This window comes from Rhineura floridana, chromosome 3, assembly GCF_030035675.1.
Source record: "Rhineura floridana isolate rRhiFlo1 chromosome 3, rRhiFlo1.hap2, whole genome shotgun sequence".
In the NCBI taxonomy this organism is placed as follows: domain Eukaryota; kingdom Metazoa; phylum Chordata; class Lepidosauria; order Squamata; family Rhineuridae; genus Rhineura; species Rhineura floridana.
In genome coordinates, this window is record NC_084482.1 from 67744670 (window position 1) to 67762638 (window position 17969).

General features: G+C 43.1%; 1 protein-coding gene across 5 annotated transcripts in view; it reads right to left on the reverse strand.

Moving 5' to 3' along the window:
• Nucleotides 1-17969, reverse strand: part of B3GNTL1 (UDP-GlcNAc:betaGal beta-1,3-N-acetylglucosaminyltransferase like 1) — a 368072-nt gene that overhangs the window by 14731 nt on the left and 335372 nt on the right. For 4 of the 5 annotated variants that reach the window (XM_061621834.1, XM_061621837.1, XM_061621836.1 and 1 more), the window contains one exon: nt 7491-7626. In XM_061621834.1, the coding sequence (XP_061477818.1) occupies nt 7491-7626 (136 nt within the window). Of the gene's footprint in view, nt 1-2263; nt 2532-7490; nt 7627-17969 lie in introns of those variants that run through there. The other variant, XM_061621835.1, reaches the window with a different exon arrangement.

Sequence of the window (17969 nt, forward strand, 5' to 3'; positions counted from 1 at the left end):
ATGAGGAAGACCACAGATAATCACTAAGCCCAGTTGGTCTATGAACTAGTCCCCAATTGACAGGGTGCATGAGGGAAAGGTGCATTGACTCTCAAGGGCACTGTCACAAAGTCCATGCTTCTCAGTTCAATGGAAATTCCTTTGTGGCATTAGATGCACTGAGGGAGGAAAGCAGATTGATTCCTGCTCTCATTGGGGCTTCTTCTGCTATCAAGGCTGCCTCAGACATGAAAAGCCTCTGCACCTACATAGCCATCACTGCATAGCGGGATGGACATTTACATTACTGCACTCCAAGTAATGGTCAAAAATCAGGATTGCTGAATTTGTGATGCATCCCAATAACCCATTCCATTATTTATATTGAGCCATCACAGTGTTTACTGAAAGCTGCCCAGTATACGAATGTCAGCAAGGGGAAGCATCCAAATAAATACATGGTGCTTGACAAAAGAACAGGCAAAGTAATAATAATAATAATAATAAAAAATCTTTCTGGCCTGTGTAATTTACAACCTACGTTTAACAGAAGGAGGGGAGAGGCAGCAATAACAAGGAATTACTGAAATAAAATGCAGTCAAATAAAACCCAGTCCAAGAGTTCTGAACAAGACTTAAGTCAGCAAGCAATGAGGAAAGAGCACACACGGCTCCACTAGCTCCACTCCGCTCCTTGACACCATCATCCTCCACATGTTCCATGGCAACTGTCTACAGCAAGGAAGCCTCCTGTAGTCACGAAGTCTCCTGCACTCTTTGGAACCTTGTTTTTCCAGAGTTTCAAAATGTACTGGAATATAGGAGGCTTCTCTAATGCAGACAGTTGCCAGGGAACACAGAGGGGCAACTGCAGTAAGAAAGGGGGGAGGGGCTTGTGTGCTTGTGCATCCTCTTCCCTCCTCCTCCTGCATTGATTCAACAGGGCTGTACTCAGGCATCATTTCAGGGTAAGGCAGGGGTGGGGAATATGTGGCCCTCCTGTTATCCCTGACTACTGGACATACTGGCTGGGGCTGATAGAAAATCGAGTCCAGCAACATCTGGACAGCCATAGTTCCTTTCATTTGGGTGGATTCACAGATTTTCATGTTGCGAGATGCCTTTTTGTAGCTATGTGGTGAACAAAACCAAAGTAAACCTAGCATATTTGATCCCATTTGAGACTTGCTTTGGTTAGCGGCACATAATTTCTAATGTGTGCTGGATTGAGTACCCCACAGATCTGTGCCAGGAAGTGCAAAAAGCTAGTATCACCATGAAGAAAGCATATATTTGAGTGACTGCACTGAAAAGTAGTCTAGTGGATCCTCATGAGGCACTCTCCCTTTAAGGTTGCCAAGAGGGTGGGCATCATAAGCAGCTTCCCTTTGAATGCTGCAGTAAAGGCAACATGCAGAAAAAGAAAGAGTTAATGCTCGCAGTTGTTTTTCAATAGCAAAATAAAGCAGAAAGAAATATGACTAATTGCAACCTTGATACAAGCAAAATAATATCCTGGCCTGCAGTGTTGCCAAAGCAAATGTTATGCAAAGGTCAGTTTGGAAGAATGTCAGCATCCCAGTTAATCAGAGCCACACCAGCAATGGGAAGGGCTTCTCCATTTTGTAATAAAAGGAAAGGCTGACTCGTCTGATGGCGAAACACCAGACAGGCAGACAGACAGCTACATCATTCTATTCTTGCACCATTGCTTCTCTCAGTGTGTGGCAACAACATTGGGTTTACAGTGTGTACTGCTGTAAAAAGGTATTAACCATTATTGGATGTAGATCACTACATGAACTGCAAACCAGGGTTTAGATAGTTGTACCTTGCTCACACCAGTGAGCATTTTAATGGATAACTGAAAGCTACACAAGCAACAGGCTGGAACAGAGGTTCCAGAAACTGGTTTGCTGTGTTTCGTTTCAGAAGTCTTGTCTTGTGTAACGTCACCAGATTGAGCCCCCATCCCCTCCCACCTTCTCTCTGAAACAATTTCATCAGACAAAAAAGCAAATCAGGGGATTTCATAGAGAACATTGCACAACAATGGAGGAAAATGATGAAATTTCCAAGGAAAAAACTTACACTTTTGCAAACTGCACTCAAGTGACTATGGTGACTCAACAGTCTACAGTGCACAAACTTCAGTCAGCTTTAAAAGTAGTAATCATTTGCATGTGTCCAGCACTTAAGCTTCTCATGCTGGCAATAATCCATTCACTGCTATATTTATAGACAAGGAAGATGGCCTTGCAGACAAAGTACTAAATAAACATTCAGGAGATCCGAGTTCATGTGCAGCTTCCACAGAATACAAGTTACAATCTGGTGAAACCACATTCTCTCTTTATCCTGGATTCCAGGTGATGAAATTGATTCAGAGATTCTGTGCTTCAGTTTACCTCCAGAAAGTATACAGAAGTCCATTTCCTTTTTCATGATGAAGGATTCAGTTTCAACTAAGAGGCCAGCAATGGATATTCAAAAGTAGAATATTCTACAGTTTGGTTCCTATTCTGTTATTGATGTTGTGAGCCACTTTCAGCCTGCACAAGGCAGAATAAGAAATGCAATAAATACAAGTTTATTTTCTACCCAGTAGCTCTTCCTCCCAAACACCACCTTGAGGGTATACCACATGGTGGTGTTCTGTCTCGTACATTAACATTGTTACACCATTAATTGTGATGGGACCCTAGTAAGGGCTATTTGGTTCAATTTTAGAATTTCCAGGCAGGTCTTCTTTTTTTAACTGATTTGTATAGTACTGAGAATTTTTAGGTATATTAAATAAATAAATATCCTAGTGAACTGGTTGCTATCCTCTTTTGGGGCCCAGTTCCCACCGGATTTTAACAATTTAGTGATCAGGCAGATAATTCTCTGTTAAATAAATCTGTTTTGAGGAAATGTGCAGTACTGCAGTTTGTAGGCTGTTTGTGAATGCACTTTCCACTGTCTGTTTGAATGGTTTCAGGATTGCAGATCAAATAGGTTATCCTGTCTTCTTTCTCATGCCTTCTCCCTGCATTTGTTTGGGCAATCTATTAATCGTTTAAGCCTATAAGGGGAAAAGCCATTTGATTTTAGTCCCTGGTATTCTATATTCTAGCACTGAATCAAAACAAAGGGCATTTCCAGATGACCTGTTTATTAAGCATTCATCCTAATTTTATTCCACACTTTCTACTGCATTTTCCCTTCATTTTCCTTATCACAAAAAGTCTGAGCTTTGGGAGAAGGATGTTGGTTGCACAAGAGCTCTGAATCGGCTTTAATTGCAGAACCTGAATTTGCTGGTATGTGGTTGAATCCCACCCCAAAACAGGAACACACTGGGAATGCCCAAAGTGACCTGCACCTAGAATACAAAAGTGGAGCTGTGCCATTGCACCACACCAGAGTTTGCAGAGATGTCTTATTTTATTATTCTTGCTGTGGACGTCGGTCAGTCAAGGGTTAACAGGTCTGGGAAGGAATTTTACTCCCCGTATACATTGGCAATCATGCAATGAGATTTTCATCTTCCTCAAAACAACACGTCATGCAATTTGATTTAAGGTTGTCTGGTCATAACTTTATTTATTGGCAGGGGAGGGGCATTGGACAGTATCCTTAGTCAAAGGAACACTGTTTCAACACTGGTAGTCTTTGCTTCTTCCAATAGGCTAACATTAGTCCACCTATCTTCCTCAGTAATTTGCAGAATTTTCCAGAGGCAGCATTGGTTTAAATTGTTTTTTAAAAGATGTATCTTAAATTGTATTTGTTTTTAGTTACTGTAAACTGCCCAGAGAGCTTCGGCTATGGGGCGGTATACAAGTATAATAAATAAATAAATGGGGGACCCTCATAAATGGACTAGGGTAGGGGTGGGACCGCCCCCAAGACCTTAATTCAAGCTCAACAAATTCTCTCTCTGCTCCAGGGGCACAAGAGATGTAGCATATGTTGAGTGCACACAACTCCATCCACGTTTTTGAGACAGCATATCGTGGGATTTGGTTGGGGCGTCTTGGCAGAACAAAGGCTCAGAAAGCTGAAGGAGTACAGGGCTCTTGATCTGACTAGAGGGCTCTAATTACAAAAAAGATTCACTAATAGGCAGAAAACCTTGTGGTTTAAGAATGTACCTATAAATGTAAACGTACTACCTTCAAGTCAATTCCGACTTTTGGCGACCCTATGAATAGGGTTTTCATGAGGCTGAAAGGCAGTGACTGGCCCAAGGTCACCCAGTGAGCTTCATGGCTGTGTGGGGATTCGAACCCTGGTCTCCCAGGTTGTAGTCCAACACACTACACCACACTGGCTCTATAGCCAACAAATATTTCTATCAAACTTTAAAAAGCAAGGAAATTGGGGCTATAGTGAATGCACCAGGGGAGCAGGAGACCTGAACTCCTCTCTGAGATATTGTACTCCTCTACAAAGTTGTCAAAATGCAAACACAATTTGGGTTGGTCTTTCACAGTCCAATCCACTTGCTGTGTAGCTTGGAAGAATTTGGTAACGTGTGCCTCTGAGCATATGGTGAGTGGTGGCAACACCTGCCATCTCCAAAGATGGAGAATTATATTTTTGTATGTTTGTTGGTGTTCTTCTTACTTTGCTTCTTTCCTGTGTTACTAATGTTTCTACAGAGAATCTAAACCAGAATATTTCCCCCCTCCTTATTCATCCTAGAAATCTGTGTCAAATGTATTTTTATTAATTTCAAAGCCTTTTTATTGGTCAATGTCATATGATGGCCTTTTGTGTTTCAAACTGGAGGTTATGCTCTATATCTATTTTGGGTGCATTACCAGTTGAATCTGAAACTGCAGTTTGATGTAAAATCAGACTGACTACAATATGTTGCTACATCAGCAATGACTCTAGCTGTTGGAAAAAACAAACTTGGCCTGCCCAAGATGCATGTTTTCAGCCTGCTATGCTGCTAGAAGCAGGCAGGAGGGGGAGGAGGAAGGAAGGTTTGATCATTTGCATGTTTATAGGTTCAGTGGGATTTGCTTCCATGCAATCATGCTTAGGATAGGTAAAACTGACCATGGGGAGGGAGGACTGAAGTGGGCAGGGGAGGAGGAAAAAGAGGGGAGGGGAGGAAGGGAGAGGCACGGGGAAGGAGGGGAAAGGCAGGTCTGATCATCTGCATGCTTATTGAGTTCAGTGGGATTTACTCTCGTGCGATCATGGCTAGGATAGGTAACACTGACCATGGGGGAGGAGGATGGGGGAAAGAGAGAAACAGAAGAAGGGGGAAGAGGGAAGGAGAGATTGGAAGGGGAGGTGAAGGGATGAAGGAAGGGGGAGGGAAGAGGCAAAAGGGAGGTAATGGGAGAGAGGAGGAGGCGAGGGCAGGTTTGATCATTTGCATGCTTATTGAGTTCAATGGGATTTATTCGCATGCAATCATGCTTAGGATAGGTAAAACTAACCATGGGGGAGGGGGAGGGCGGAGGGGAGGGGGAGGGGGAGGGGAAAAAGAGGGGATTGAAAGATGATAGGGGAGGGGAAGGGAGGGGTGAAGGAAGGGGCAAGAGAGAGAGGAGGGCACATTTGATCATACGCATGCTTTTTGAGTTCAGTGGGATTTACTCCTGTGCAATCATGCTTTGGATAGGTGAAACTGACCTGGGGGCAGGGGCAGGGAGGGGAGGAGGAGGTTAGGAATGGGAGGTGGAAGGAGGAAGGGGGGGAAGATTGGGTGGGTGGGTGAGCACTGGGCAGAAGGGAAGCCCCTTTCCTTTCCTTTCCTTTCCAAAAGGAAAACATTGTGAACAGTATTATTCTTATTCAGGGTTTCCCCCACCGTTTTATTCTACAGCAGGCACATGTAGCCTCCCACCCAAATTGAAACCAAAGCTGTCTCTGGCCCCATCCACACCAGACCTTTATTTCACTTTAGACAGTCATGGCTTCTCCCAAAGAATCCTGGGAAGTGTAGTTAGTGAAGAGTGCTGAGAGTTGCTAGGAAAGGCTCTATTCCCCTCACAGAGCTATAATCAGAGCAGCTGACTCTTGAACAACTCTGGCCACTGGAGTTCTGTCAGGGGAATAAGAGTCTCCTCTCAACACCCTTCACAAACTACACTTTCCAGGATTCTTTGGGGGAAGTCATGACTGTCTCAAGTGAAATAAAGGTCTGGCATTGGTGTGGCCCCCTGATTAGGCAAGCCCAGCAGCTGTTAGTCTGGCTTTTAGAACACTGACAGTTGGTTCTTACTAAGCATGCCTGGCCTTATCATTGAGTTCAATGCTAAATTTCTTCAATTAATTAAAATTCAGCCAGGCATTTTTTTAACTTTTAAACTGCAGAAGATGAAGGTCAGAGTATGCGGCAAGACCAGTAGTAGGATTACAGGTACTCTGTGAACATGGCTGATTTTTAATTAATTTCAACAAATTATAAGAACTCTGACAGAAATAAGTCCAAAAGGGCTCTGGGTTTCCTCCCTCTCATTTTAGACTTTGAACTCTCTATTCTCTCTGACTGTTTTGTGTATCGCCATGAAAATTTAGAGGATTGTTAAGCAAGCATTTCTGAGTTCAGGACTATAAATTTGTGTAAGGTTTTGTTTGGAAATGAGCTTATCAGAAGCATCAGAATGGTATGGGAGGTATTTTCAATTTAACATTGCAGAATGTGAAAAATCCATGCTGACTATAGTAAACAGCCACTCTTGTGGCTGTATAAATAAGGACTGAAAATGGCAAGATGTGTATTACCATTTATAACAAAGGCTATCTAGCTGCTATTCTCACTCTTGTAAAAAGAAACTCAACATATGGCTTAACAGAATCTATTTAACGGTGATTACACTAATTTTGTGGAGCTATCTATATATAAGGACAATATCATCTCACCTTTTGAATCATGTCAGAATCCTCCTCATCATTAATATCCTGCCTTCTTCCCCAAACTTTAAAATAACAACAGCGAGTCCATGGTGGCAAATCTTTAGGGGTGTTCACCCATTACATGCAAGAAATGTAAAATCTGAGTACAAAAGGAATTGACCTGTACATTTGTACAGCTATTCACATGTAGCATTCAGTTAGTGTACAGTCTGTGTACTAGTGTACACAGTAGAGCTGTATAAAATAAGTGTGCGCTCTTTCACTCAGAACACCTGAACAGCTTGCATCAGTGTTCAGTGTTAACATGCAAACAAGCCTACCATTGCAATTATGTTGGTGTGTTTGAAAACGTAACAAGTCACATACAAACAAGACAACTGACACAGCATGGCCAGTGTCACCCCAAAGCACATTGCATCAAGTATTTAGGGCAACTTCTATTGTCTCAGGTAAGTCCATTTTTAAATTAATTTTAGCATTAAAAAAAATACATCTTCAGTTTAAAAGCAGCAATGTATTTCTTTAAACCAAAGTAATATTTGGAAGGCTGAAATTTGAGTAAACAGCCATTAAAATATATGGCAGCAAGAAAGCACATTTATTAAAGTGGTATCCACTTGTGTGCATTTTTCTTGCGAACTCACTTTTTTCTGATTAGCTGGAGACAAACTCCTAAAGAGCTTCCTGCCTTGTTTGCCGGCATTCCAAATGGTGAAGAGTGTCCAGTGACTGAGGATTCTCTCTTCTAGAAACAAGACACGGTGTGTCCAGATGGTTCCCCTGCGAAATTGGGGAAAAGAGAAAAAGATCAAGACACCAGTTAGACACAGCACATTCCAACAAGACCCACTCAGAAAACAGGCTAGCAACGCTGCCAAAGGAGCAGAAAGTTGTCACCAGGGAAACATACTTCTATTTAAATATTAAACTTGATGTCTCCGGGAGATGTGAAGACTCTCAACATTTAGGTATTAGGCTATGTTCAGCCCATGCTGCTCAAATCATAGGACTATGAAGCTGCCTTATACTGAGTCAGACCACTGGTTTATCTAGCTACATCGACTGGCCACAGCTCTCTAAGGTTTCAGAGAGGAATCTTTTCAAGGCCTGCCTGGAGATGCCAGGGACTGAACCTGTGGCCTCTTGCATGCAAAGCATGTGCTTGACTACCAATGAGTTATGTGCCTTCCCCAAACCCTTCTAGATGGAGTCAATGCCGCCTCCTCTGACCCAGAGAATAATTTCAAGGAAAATCATATAGTTCAGCTGCAGATAACAAGGGAATCTGGCCCTAACCAGTGCTGGATGCAAGGCCAGATAACAGAAGTGGGTTTTTATCCCACTGGAATAAACTTGGGATTTATATTGTTAAATCACTTCAGGATGTTTTGTGAAATAGGCTACAATACAATTTTTAAAAATTAAGGCACTAAAAAGTTGAACAAAAGGAGCAGGAGGGTGCCACAGATAATGCCAGAGTGCCATTTGGCCCATCCAACCTGGATGGATGGCTACCTGGGACAGCATATAAGCTGTTCTGAGCTGCCTGGAAAAGTGGGATATATGATATATGTCACATAAAGGACCTGAACTTATATGCAGCACCAGTTGTTTTTAGCCCTGTAGCTCAGTAACAGAGCATCTGCTTTGCAGAAAATCTCGGATTCAATTCCCAGCATCTCCAGGTAGGGCTGGGATGGACTCCTGTCTGAAACCCTGGAGAGATGCTGCTAGTCAGTGGAGGCAACACTGAGCTAGATGTAACAATGGTCTGACTTGGTGTAAGGCAGGTTCCGATGTTCCTAAGGAATAGCCGTAGCTTAGCACATGCAAAAAGTCCCTAAGTATTGGGTCAGTTTTGACATCAATTATTCTTCCGGCCGGAGATAAAGCAATTCTAGAGATACACAATTCATTTGCATAGTTTTGCAGTAGTTGCAGATTTTCACCATTCCCAAGACATTCAGTGTTGTGCCACTTGTGACAGAGTGCCAAATGGAAGATCTAGCAACCAGTACCTGGGCTATTGCTCATATCTTCCTGTCTAAAAAAGGTAAAGGTGCCCCTGCACTTGTAATGTGAGTCGTTTCCGACTCTTAGGGTGACGTCTTGCAACGTTTACTAGGCAGACCGTACATATGGGGTGGGTTTGCCAGTTCCTTCCCCGGCCTTTTTTTTTTGCAGGCAGAATGATGTAAACCCAATGAATTTGCACTCTCTTTAATTTCCCTGACAAACATTTTCACACACACACATGCACACACAACCAGGGAGAACAAGTGTAGAATCTAAGTCTGAAAGGGCTAACAGGTTGAAAAAAAGAAGAGAAATGTAACACAACTGAAATTAACAATAGATTTTTTTTAAAAACACTCTTGATCTGAATGAAAATGCTGGGAAACATAACCACAAATTTCAAGAAATAATACAGCGTGTGACTTCCTGCAGCACAATACCCTACATTTTATTTATCAGCAATTTCAAAAAATGGTACTATTGTCAAATATTGTTAAACTGTGTGCAATTTATAACTAAACAGGATTTAATTTCATGAGAGGGGCCACAATACATTCAGTATTCCCAAACTAGTGGTGTTTTGTAATTGCTTGTTCTTTAAGTGCTCAACTGTGGCATAATTATTTGGACCATGTATAAAATGTATTCTCTTTCCCAGTTCTATTGAACAAGTTAATACTCTGCATGTTTTCTGGAACTTTTAATGGATGTCTGTTTTATAAGGTGATACGTAAAAAATCAAACTGTGTTTCAGAGAGGAAAACCAAAAAAGGAGGTGGAGCGCTTTGAATACTACATAGTTTGCTCATATGTCAAGTTGGGTTGTTTTTCTCATAAACTGCAAGGTTATTTTTGTAACAAAGCAATGCATACATACATCACTGCCACCCACCATAGACTCACATTCGCTCTAGATCATGAAAAGAATCTCTATTTAGGACAATTGTAAGAACTGCCAATCAAGAAGGGCCTTAGGGTCAAACTCCCTTTCACCCCTGAACAACACCTCTCTTCTGTCCTACTTGTGCTTCCTGGAAAGTATGTTATCAAATGAAGTCCTAGTTCCTAGTCTATTAAAAATGTATTAAAGAAGTGATAGGATAACACAGTCATAATAGAATTAATATGATGGTTAAAGCACATTAAGTCTGGTTCCACGTTAAACATGTCACCTCTGTGTCTCTACCACTTTGGCTAAATAAATCATTTGTTTAAAAGTACATGTAAATGTACTCCTCTATACATAGATTTTGAACATTAGCAAACAAGGTACTTAGAAATGTTTAGCCGTGAAAGACCAGAATTATTTGAAACAACTTTTCCTTGTTTCACACCCATTCACATGCAGGCACCTCATGTTTAAAAATAAGCCCACAACTGCAAACCATGGGTTGTAAAGTTGGCTTGGTAAACTAACCAGAGTTTCCTTTAAACTATGATGTCTAGAACACAATAAGCCAGGACTAGGGGAAAGTGAAACTAAATACAGTAGGGCCCCGCTTTACAGCGATTCGCTAATACAGCGGTCTCAATTAGATGCAATTAGACTAAAGCCCCACTCATATGGCGCTTGTTCCGCTTTTACAGAGGTTTTCGGGCATCGCACGCCATTCTATTCAATGGGTTCTGCTTTACAGCGGTTTTTGCTTTACAGCGGGGGTCCAGAACGTAACCCGCCATATGAGTGGGGCCCTACTGTACTAACAAAGCCCTCCTGGCCACAGGGAAGGAAAAGAGGACCTTGTGAGCCGCTTCATTCAGGCAAGATCCAGCTTGTGCATGTAGTGCTAAACCACAGTTTAGCATGATATACATACCGAGCCACTGTCAGTCTTGATTTTTTCTTTTAGCTCTGGCTTTATCTGCTTGTTTTTGTTGTTATTAGCCACCTTGAGCATTTGGAGAGGCAGCATACATTTTTTAAAAAATAAATTGGTATCATCACAAGACATAGGGCAATGTTTATGCGAGAGGCTCTGACTCAATGTGCACACAGTACTGCATTGCTCTATGTGTATGACAGTATATTATGATAGTGGTTTGGTGTGTGTATGGGTATGCATATTTGAAAGAGAGCGTGAATAATGGGCCAAGGTTGAGGAGAAGTGAGAAGCCTTCTATGTTTTACTACATTTTGGAATATGAAATGCAACTCTAAACTCAAAACTTCATCAATCTGCAGTAACACACTCTATATGTGTGTAATATGGGCTGCGCCCCTGCTTGGTCTACTTGCCAACCCACCTGCCATTCCCCCCACATTAACCCCCTACAGCTTCTCCTTCCTGCCCCATGCAACTATTATTAATAATAATAATAATAATAATAATAATAATAAAATTTAATTTATGTGTCGCCTATCTGGCCAATGGCCACTCTAGGCGACGTACATACAATAAATATGGCAAAAAACAATACAAAAATACAGTGAAATAATATAAATTATAAGAACAAACAATACATAATAGGAGGCATTTAAACAGAAGAATATTAAGCCTCCCCAAAAATCCCGAAAGCCTGTTGAAAAAGCCAGGTCTTTAAGGCCTTGCGGAACATATTCAGGGAAGAGATGTGCCGAAGATCTTGTGGGAGGGAGTTCCAGAGGGTGGGGGCCGCCACTGAAAAGGCCCTCTCTCTAGTGCCCGCCAACCTAGCTGCTTTGGTTGGTGGGACTGAGAGAAGGCCTTGTGTGGCCGATCTTGTCAGGCGGCATGATTGGTGGCGTTGTAGGCACTCCTTTAGATAAACTGGGCCGAGACCGTGTAGGGATTTAAAGGTTAATACCAACACCTTGAATTGGGCCCGGAAAACAACTGGAAGCCAGTGTAGATCGAACAACACTGGCATGATGTGGTCCCGGCGACGACTGTTTGTGAGTAACTGAGCCGCCGCATTTTGAATAAGTTGTAGTTTCCGGACCGTTTTCAAGGGTAACCCCACGTAGAGCGCATTACAGTAATCTAATCGAGAGGTGACCAGGACATGTACTACCAGTGGGAGCTGATGAACAGGAAGGTAGGGTTGCAGCCTACGTATAAGGTGTAGTTGGTACCAAGCTGCCCGGCTCACAGCTGAAATCTGAGCCTCCATGGACAGCTTGGAATCAAGTACAACCCCGAGGCTGCGGACCTGGTCCTTTAGGGGTAAACTCACCCCATTGAACTTCAGGTCAACGGTTCCCAACCTTCTCTTGTCCCCCACGAGCAGTACCTCGGTCTTGTCGGGGTTCAGTTTCAGCCTATTCCCTCCCATCCATCCACTCACGGACTCCAGGCACTTGGACAAGGTCTCCACAGCCAACTCTGGTGAAGATTTAAACGAGAGATAGAGCTGAGTGTCATCCGCATATTGGTGACACTGCAGCCCAAATCTCCTGATGATTGCCCCCAGCGGCTTCATATAGATGTTAAATAGCATGGGAGAGAGGATAGAACCCTGTGGCACACCACAATTGAGAGGCCAAGGGTCTGAAACCTCCTCCCCCAATGCCACCTGTTGGTATCTATCAGAGAGAAAGGAGCGGAACCACCGTAATACAGTGCCTCCTATTCCCAATCCTTCTAGGCGATATAAAAGGATACTGTGGTCGACAGTATCAAAAGCCACTGAGAGATCGAGGAGGACAAGGAAGGTAAATTCTCCCCTATCTAATGCCCTCCTCATATCATCTACCAGAGCGACCAAGGCTGTTTCAGTTCCATGACCAGTCCTGAAGCCCGATTGGTATGGATCTAAGTATTAAGCTCCCTTTTCACCTTCCCAACCCTGTTTCTGAAGTCACTTCTATTCTGCAGCCCTGTTTTGCACTCCTGTTTTCACCATGTCCATGCCTCTTCCACCCCCTCTTTTTGTGCAACTCCCCCTTGTACACAGACCACATCCTCCTCCCCTCTCTCCTATTCTGCAAGCCTATTTGCACACACACCCGATGACGATATATGTTACTGTGTCATTAAAATGAATAGAATCTTAAAAGCAAGCCTGTCAGTTAGTTTGTTCAGTTAAGAAAATGTTAAGTTCAGTTGATGGATGTACATATATGGGTGTTTGCTTGTTAATAAAATACCTGTTCTAAATTACAAGACTGAATTTGGAACTTCATGCTGAATACAACACATGATACCAGGAGGGAAAAACACTGTGTGAAGGTACTATGAAATAACTGACAGCTCTGTGTCCTTCACCTCTCTCACATGAGGAATGGAAGTTTGAGTACAGTGAGAAATGAGACACGCTAAAAGGAAAAAATGGCAGTTTTGAACAACTGCAGAAGTTTGAGTGAAGCAGGGATTGAAGGGCACTGAGAGGAAAATGGCAGTTTTAAACAATGACAGATTTCGGTAACGCAGAGATTGAGAGGTACTGAGGAAAATGGCAGTTTTAAACAATGGCAGAGATTTGAGTGAAGCAGGGACTGAGTGACACTGAGAGGAAAATGGTAATTTTAAATAGTGACAGAAGTTAGAGTGAGCAGGGGTTTGAGTATAGTGAGAAGAAAGTTGGGAAAGGTTTTGTTGTGTTAGCTTCTGTATTGTGCTCATCTCTGTTATTTCTCCTTGCTAAAAAAACCCCTTGATGTTCTTCCCTTCCCAGTCTATTCAGACCGCTCTTGTTGTTTTAAATCACCACTTTCTCCCTGTCAGTGTCCCTTCCTTCTCACTCCCATGCATGGCCACTGTTGTTGTGCAACCTGCCTTCTTGCTTGCTTTCCTACCCCACCCTGGGCTCATGCAAATTAAGGATTGCAACGAGGCACTACAAATCCTCCAATGAGGCTGCATGATGACACATACATTTTTATTATATGCAAGATATTCATGCATGTATATTACTCTGAAACTGCATGTTTTGGATCTTTCAAAGATGATTGAAATTAAGCAGTCTCTCTCTCTCTCTCTCTCTCTCACTCACTCACTCACTCACTCACTCACACACACACACACACACACACACACACACACACACACACACACACACACACAGAATAATACACTGACAGTATAGAAGCCAGAGAAGAAACTGTAGTAAACCTGACAGCATTGCTTAAATCCAGGTTATAATTATGCTTAGAATATGTATTGATATGTAATGCTATGTTAGAGGTCTCAAGGCCTTATAGAAAACTTGGAATGAAATATGCTGACAAACTGGCAAAGGAAAACAGAAGGTTAGCTTGGATACATGTATCTTGTTAGGACAATGTTAGCTTGAATATATGTATCTTCTTCAACTTATCTTATTGACTTGGATGGTAGATATTATTGATGTAGATGTTAGATGTTATTGAGTGGATAGTAGATGTTATTGACGAAGATGTTATTGACATAGATGAGAATGACATACAGGCAAAAGGCAGTAGCCCATGATAAGTTTCATTTTGTTGCTAATGCTGAAATCTTCCAAAAAGCATAGTATGCAAAATACATAGTGAAATAGAATATAAAAGGAAGCTGGCCACAATAATGGCCAGACAACTTACTTTGATGCATGAGCATAGTAAGAGTGTCTCTATTCTCGAGAATAAAACTTAGTTGAACCCTTGACTGGCTAACTTCTCGTTCTTGGTGGTAATTCAGAGACAGCCTACCAGTAAATGAACAGCATTTTTGCAACAAAAACTGGCGAGCCAGCCAGGAGTCCCCTAAAAGACTTGGGAGCCAGTGACAGGGACAACGGCAGGAGTGGAGGATGTCCCGGGTCCGGTTGAGACCTGCCGCTCGGGCCAGGTCCACGTTCTGGTAGCGTGACTTCCAACGGGGCTCCAGTGAAACCGAGAGGAAGCAGCGAGGGTTCGTTTGGGGATGGGACGCCGTCAATCAGTTTGGGGACCGCTGTCAGACGGGTAAGCGCACCCTCTTCACCTTTGTTTTACAGTCATTTGGGAATTCTGTTTGCAACACGGGCCGATTGATGTTAGAGTAGCGGCGCCGTATATCTGAGTAAACTATGGGGGCGGCTGGGTCACAGGAAGAGAAGGGAACAGATCCCTTGGCATGCATGCTCCAGAATTGTAAAGTGTTTAAAAAAGATTATGGAGTAGAAATGACCAAGAGTCAATTAATTATATTTTGTAACCAGGAATGGATAACATTTCAAGTTGGTTGGCCAACTGGGGGAACTTGGGACAGGGCAGTAATTTCCGCTGTGCACCAAAAGGTGGTTCGTGATAACCACTGGGATCAATTCCCATATATTGATACAAGGCAATTCTGGGAGAGCAAAAGCCCTCCGTGGATTAAAAAATGTAAAGGAACAACATGTAAAGTCATGGTGGTGAAAACTGAACAGGGTAAGCGCCCTCCCGTATTACCTGATTCTGGACCACCCAAAGGCCAGTGGGGGTGTGGGGGGGACCTTGGGAGGGATGCCCAAGGAATACCGGGTGTAATTCGATCAGTAAGGGAATGGCCAGTAGCCCAACAAGAGATGGATGATGACGAACCAATAATGCTTCCCATCCCACAGGCAGAGTCCCCATCCGCACCACTACCCGGGCCAGGCCTACAAATGAAAGAGGTATTGACACCACTACCACCCCGTTACAAAGACTTGCTCAAAGAAGCTCAGGAGGCCTCTTGGGATGTGGATCCGGTCATCAAGAAAATTGTAGACAGAAAGATGGAAGATGTACACTCGCCCCACTATACTCGATCAAAAACACATAAGGGCTCTTGTGAATGTCCAACAGGACTGCCCGAAGGACATTTTCCTTTAAGGGAGGCGATTGGACCTGAAGGGGACAGAGTCTTTGTATATGTGCCTTTTACAATATCTGACTAGTTTAATTGGAGAAACCAAAATCCCTCTTTAAGGGAAGACTCAGATAAAATGCATAGACTCTTTACCTCCATTTTCCGAAGCCATAATCCCACATGGGGAGATGTGCAGACCATGTTAAATGAGCTGTTGAGTTTGGAAGAAAAACAGTTAGTTGAGGCTCAGGCTAGAAGAAGAGCAACCACAGAACATGCAGAGGGAGGACCGGAGGTTGCTGTAGCATTGCCGCTTGTGGACCCAGAGTGGGTGGTGACACACGATGGGCAAAGGGAAGCCCTAGTAAGGTATAGAAGACTTATCCTAGAGGGCATTCATACGGCCATTCCAAAAGTACCCAATTTGTCCCGGCTCTATGAAGTTAGGCAGAGTGCCACTGAAGACCCTAGTGTGTTCTTGGAAAGATTAACTACTGCCTTCCGACAGTTCAGTGATATGGATACAAGTGCCCAAGAGAATGCTAAACTGGTGAACACTATGTTTATTGCCCAATCTGCCCCTGACATTCGAAGGAAACTCCAGAAGACAGATGGAGCTGCAGGAATGTTATCACAATTGGTGGAAATTGCCTTTAAAGTGTATGTAAACAGAGATCAAGTAGAAAAGAAGGAGCAAGAGAAGAAAGCAAGACAAGGGGCGGCCTTGTTGGTGGCAGCCATTACAAGCCAATCGGAAGAACAAATGAAGGGAAGGAAAGAAGGTCGCAGAAAGCTAGAAAAGGATGAATGTGCATATTGCAGGGAACAAGGCCATTGGCGTAAGGATTGCCCGAAGCTAAAGAAGAATAAGAGGAGGGCAGATTTGGTCATGCTGCAAGGTGAAGAATCAGATTGATGGGGACCGGGGACTGGATTCTCCACCCAATGTGTTTGTGAAACAACGAAGGACCACATGGTGGAAATAAGGGTGTATGGAAAAATTATCAAAGGACTTGTTGATACGGGAGCCACTTTTTCCATGCTCCCGTTTACTAGGGAAGAAAATGTAAATAAGGCAAATACAGTAAATATTGAAGGTATTGAAGGCAATAAGACCCAAGTGCCTTACACATTCCCTCTCCTAACTAAAGTTGGAGAAAAGATGTTGGAACATGAATTTTTAGTATCTGAAGCTTGCCCTGTAGCTCTGCTGGGAAATTGCAGAAATTGCAAGCGGAAATTTTCTTCAGGGAAGACAAGATGATTGTGAGGCTACCCAAGCAACAAGGCTCCAACTATCAGATGGCTTTGTTTAAAAAGGCCCACAAGAAAGTCAGTGACTCATCAAAATCTGAGGTTGAACATGAAATAGAGCAAAAAGTGACTGAAGATGTTTGGGCGGGAAACCAACCGCCCAGGGCCAAAGAAGTGGAACCTGTAAGTGTACGCCTGAAGAAGGGGGCACATCCAGTTGGTGTTTGACAATACTCACTGTCAAAACAGACGAAAGAAGGATTGAAACCCCTCATTGAGAAGTTCCTGACAAATGGCTGGCTGGTGGAAGGGACCTCAGCTTACAATACCCCTATAACTGGAGTCAGGAAAAGAGGGAGAGAAACCCCAGTTTCATATGGTCCAATATTTGAGATAAATTAATAAAATAATTGAAGCAGACCACCCAGTAGTGCCCAACCCCCACACCATCATCACGCAAATACCATGGGATTTGAGCTGTTTCACCGTTTTGGACCTAAAAGAAGCCTTTTTCTCCATACCATTGGCAAAGGAGAGCCAGAAGTATTTTGCTTTTGAATGGGAGGATCCTGACACCCACGATAAGAAGCAACTGAAATGGATAGTCCTGCCGCAAGGATTTTTGGGATCTCCGAGTATTTTTGCAGAGGCACTACAAAAGGACCTAGAAGTATGGAAAAAGGAGAATCCAAAGGTTCAGACTGTCTGAACGCTACAATATCCTTATTGCAAACGCTGGGAAGAAAGGGCTACAAAGTCTCGAAGAAAAAGGTGCAGCTTTGTCATCCTAAAGTCACTTTTCTGGGATACAACGTGACAAAAGGAAGCCGTACCTTAGGGGCAGAACGAGTGCAAGCAATCCAGCAGACCAGACATCCCTGAACGCCGAAAGAATTGTGAGCTTTTCTGGGACTTGTGGGTTTTTTGTCGGCTGTGGATCCCGGACTATGGGGGGAAAGCCAAACCCCTTTATGAGGCTTTAATGAAAGAAAACATCCCTAATTGGAAATGGACCCAAGAAATGGAAAAGGCTTTTCTCAGTCTAAAGCAAGCTTTGCTTTCTGCTCCAGCATTGGCTATTCCGGACGGAAGAAAACCCTATTGCCTATATGTATATGAGAATCGAGGAGTGGCATCGGGAGTACTAACCCAGAAGTGCGG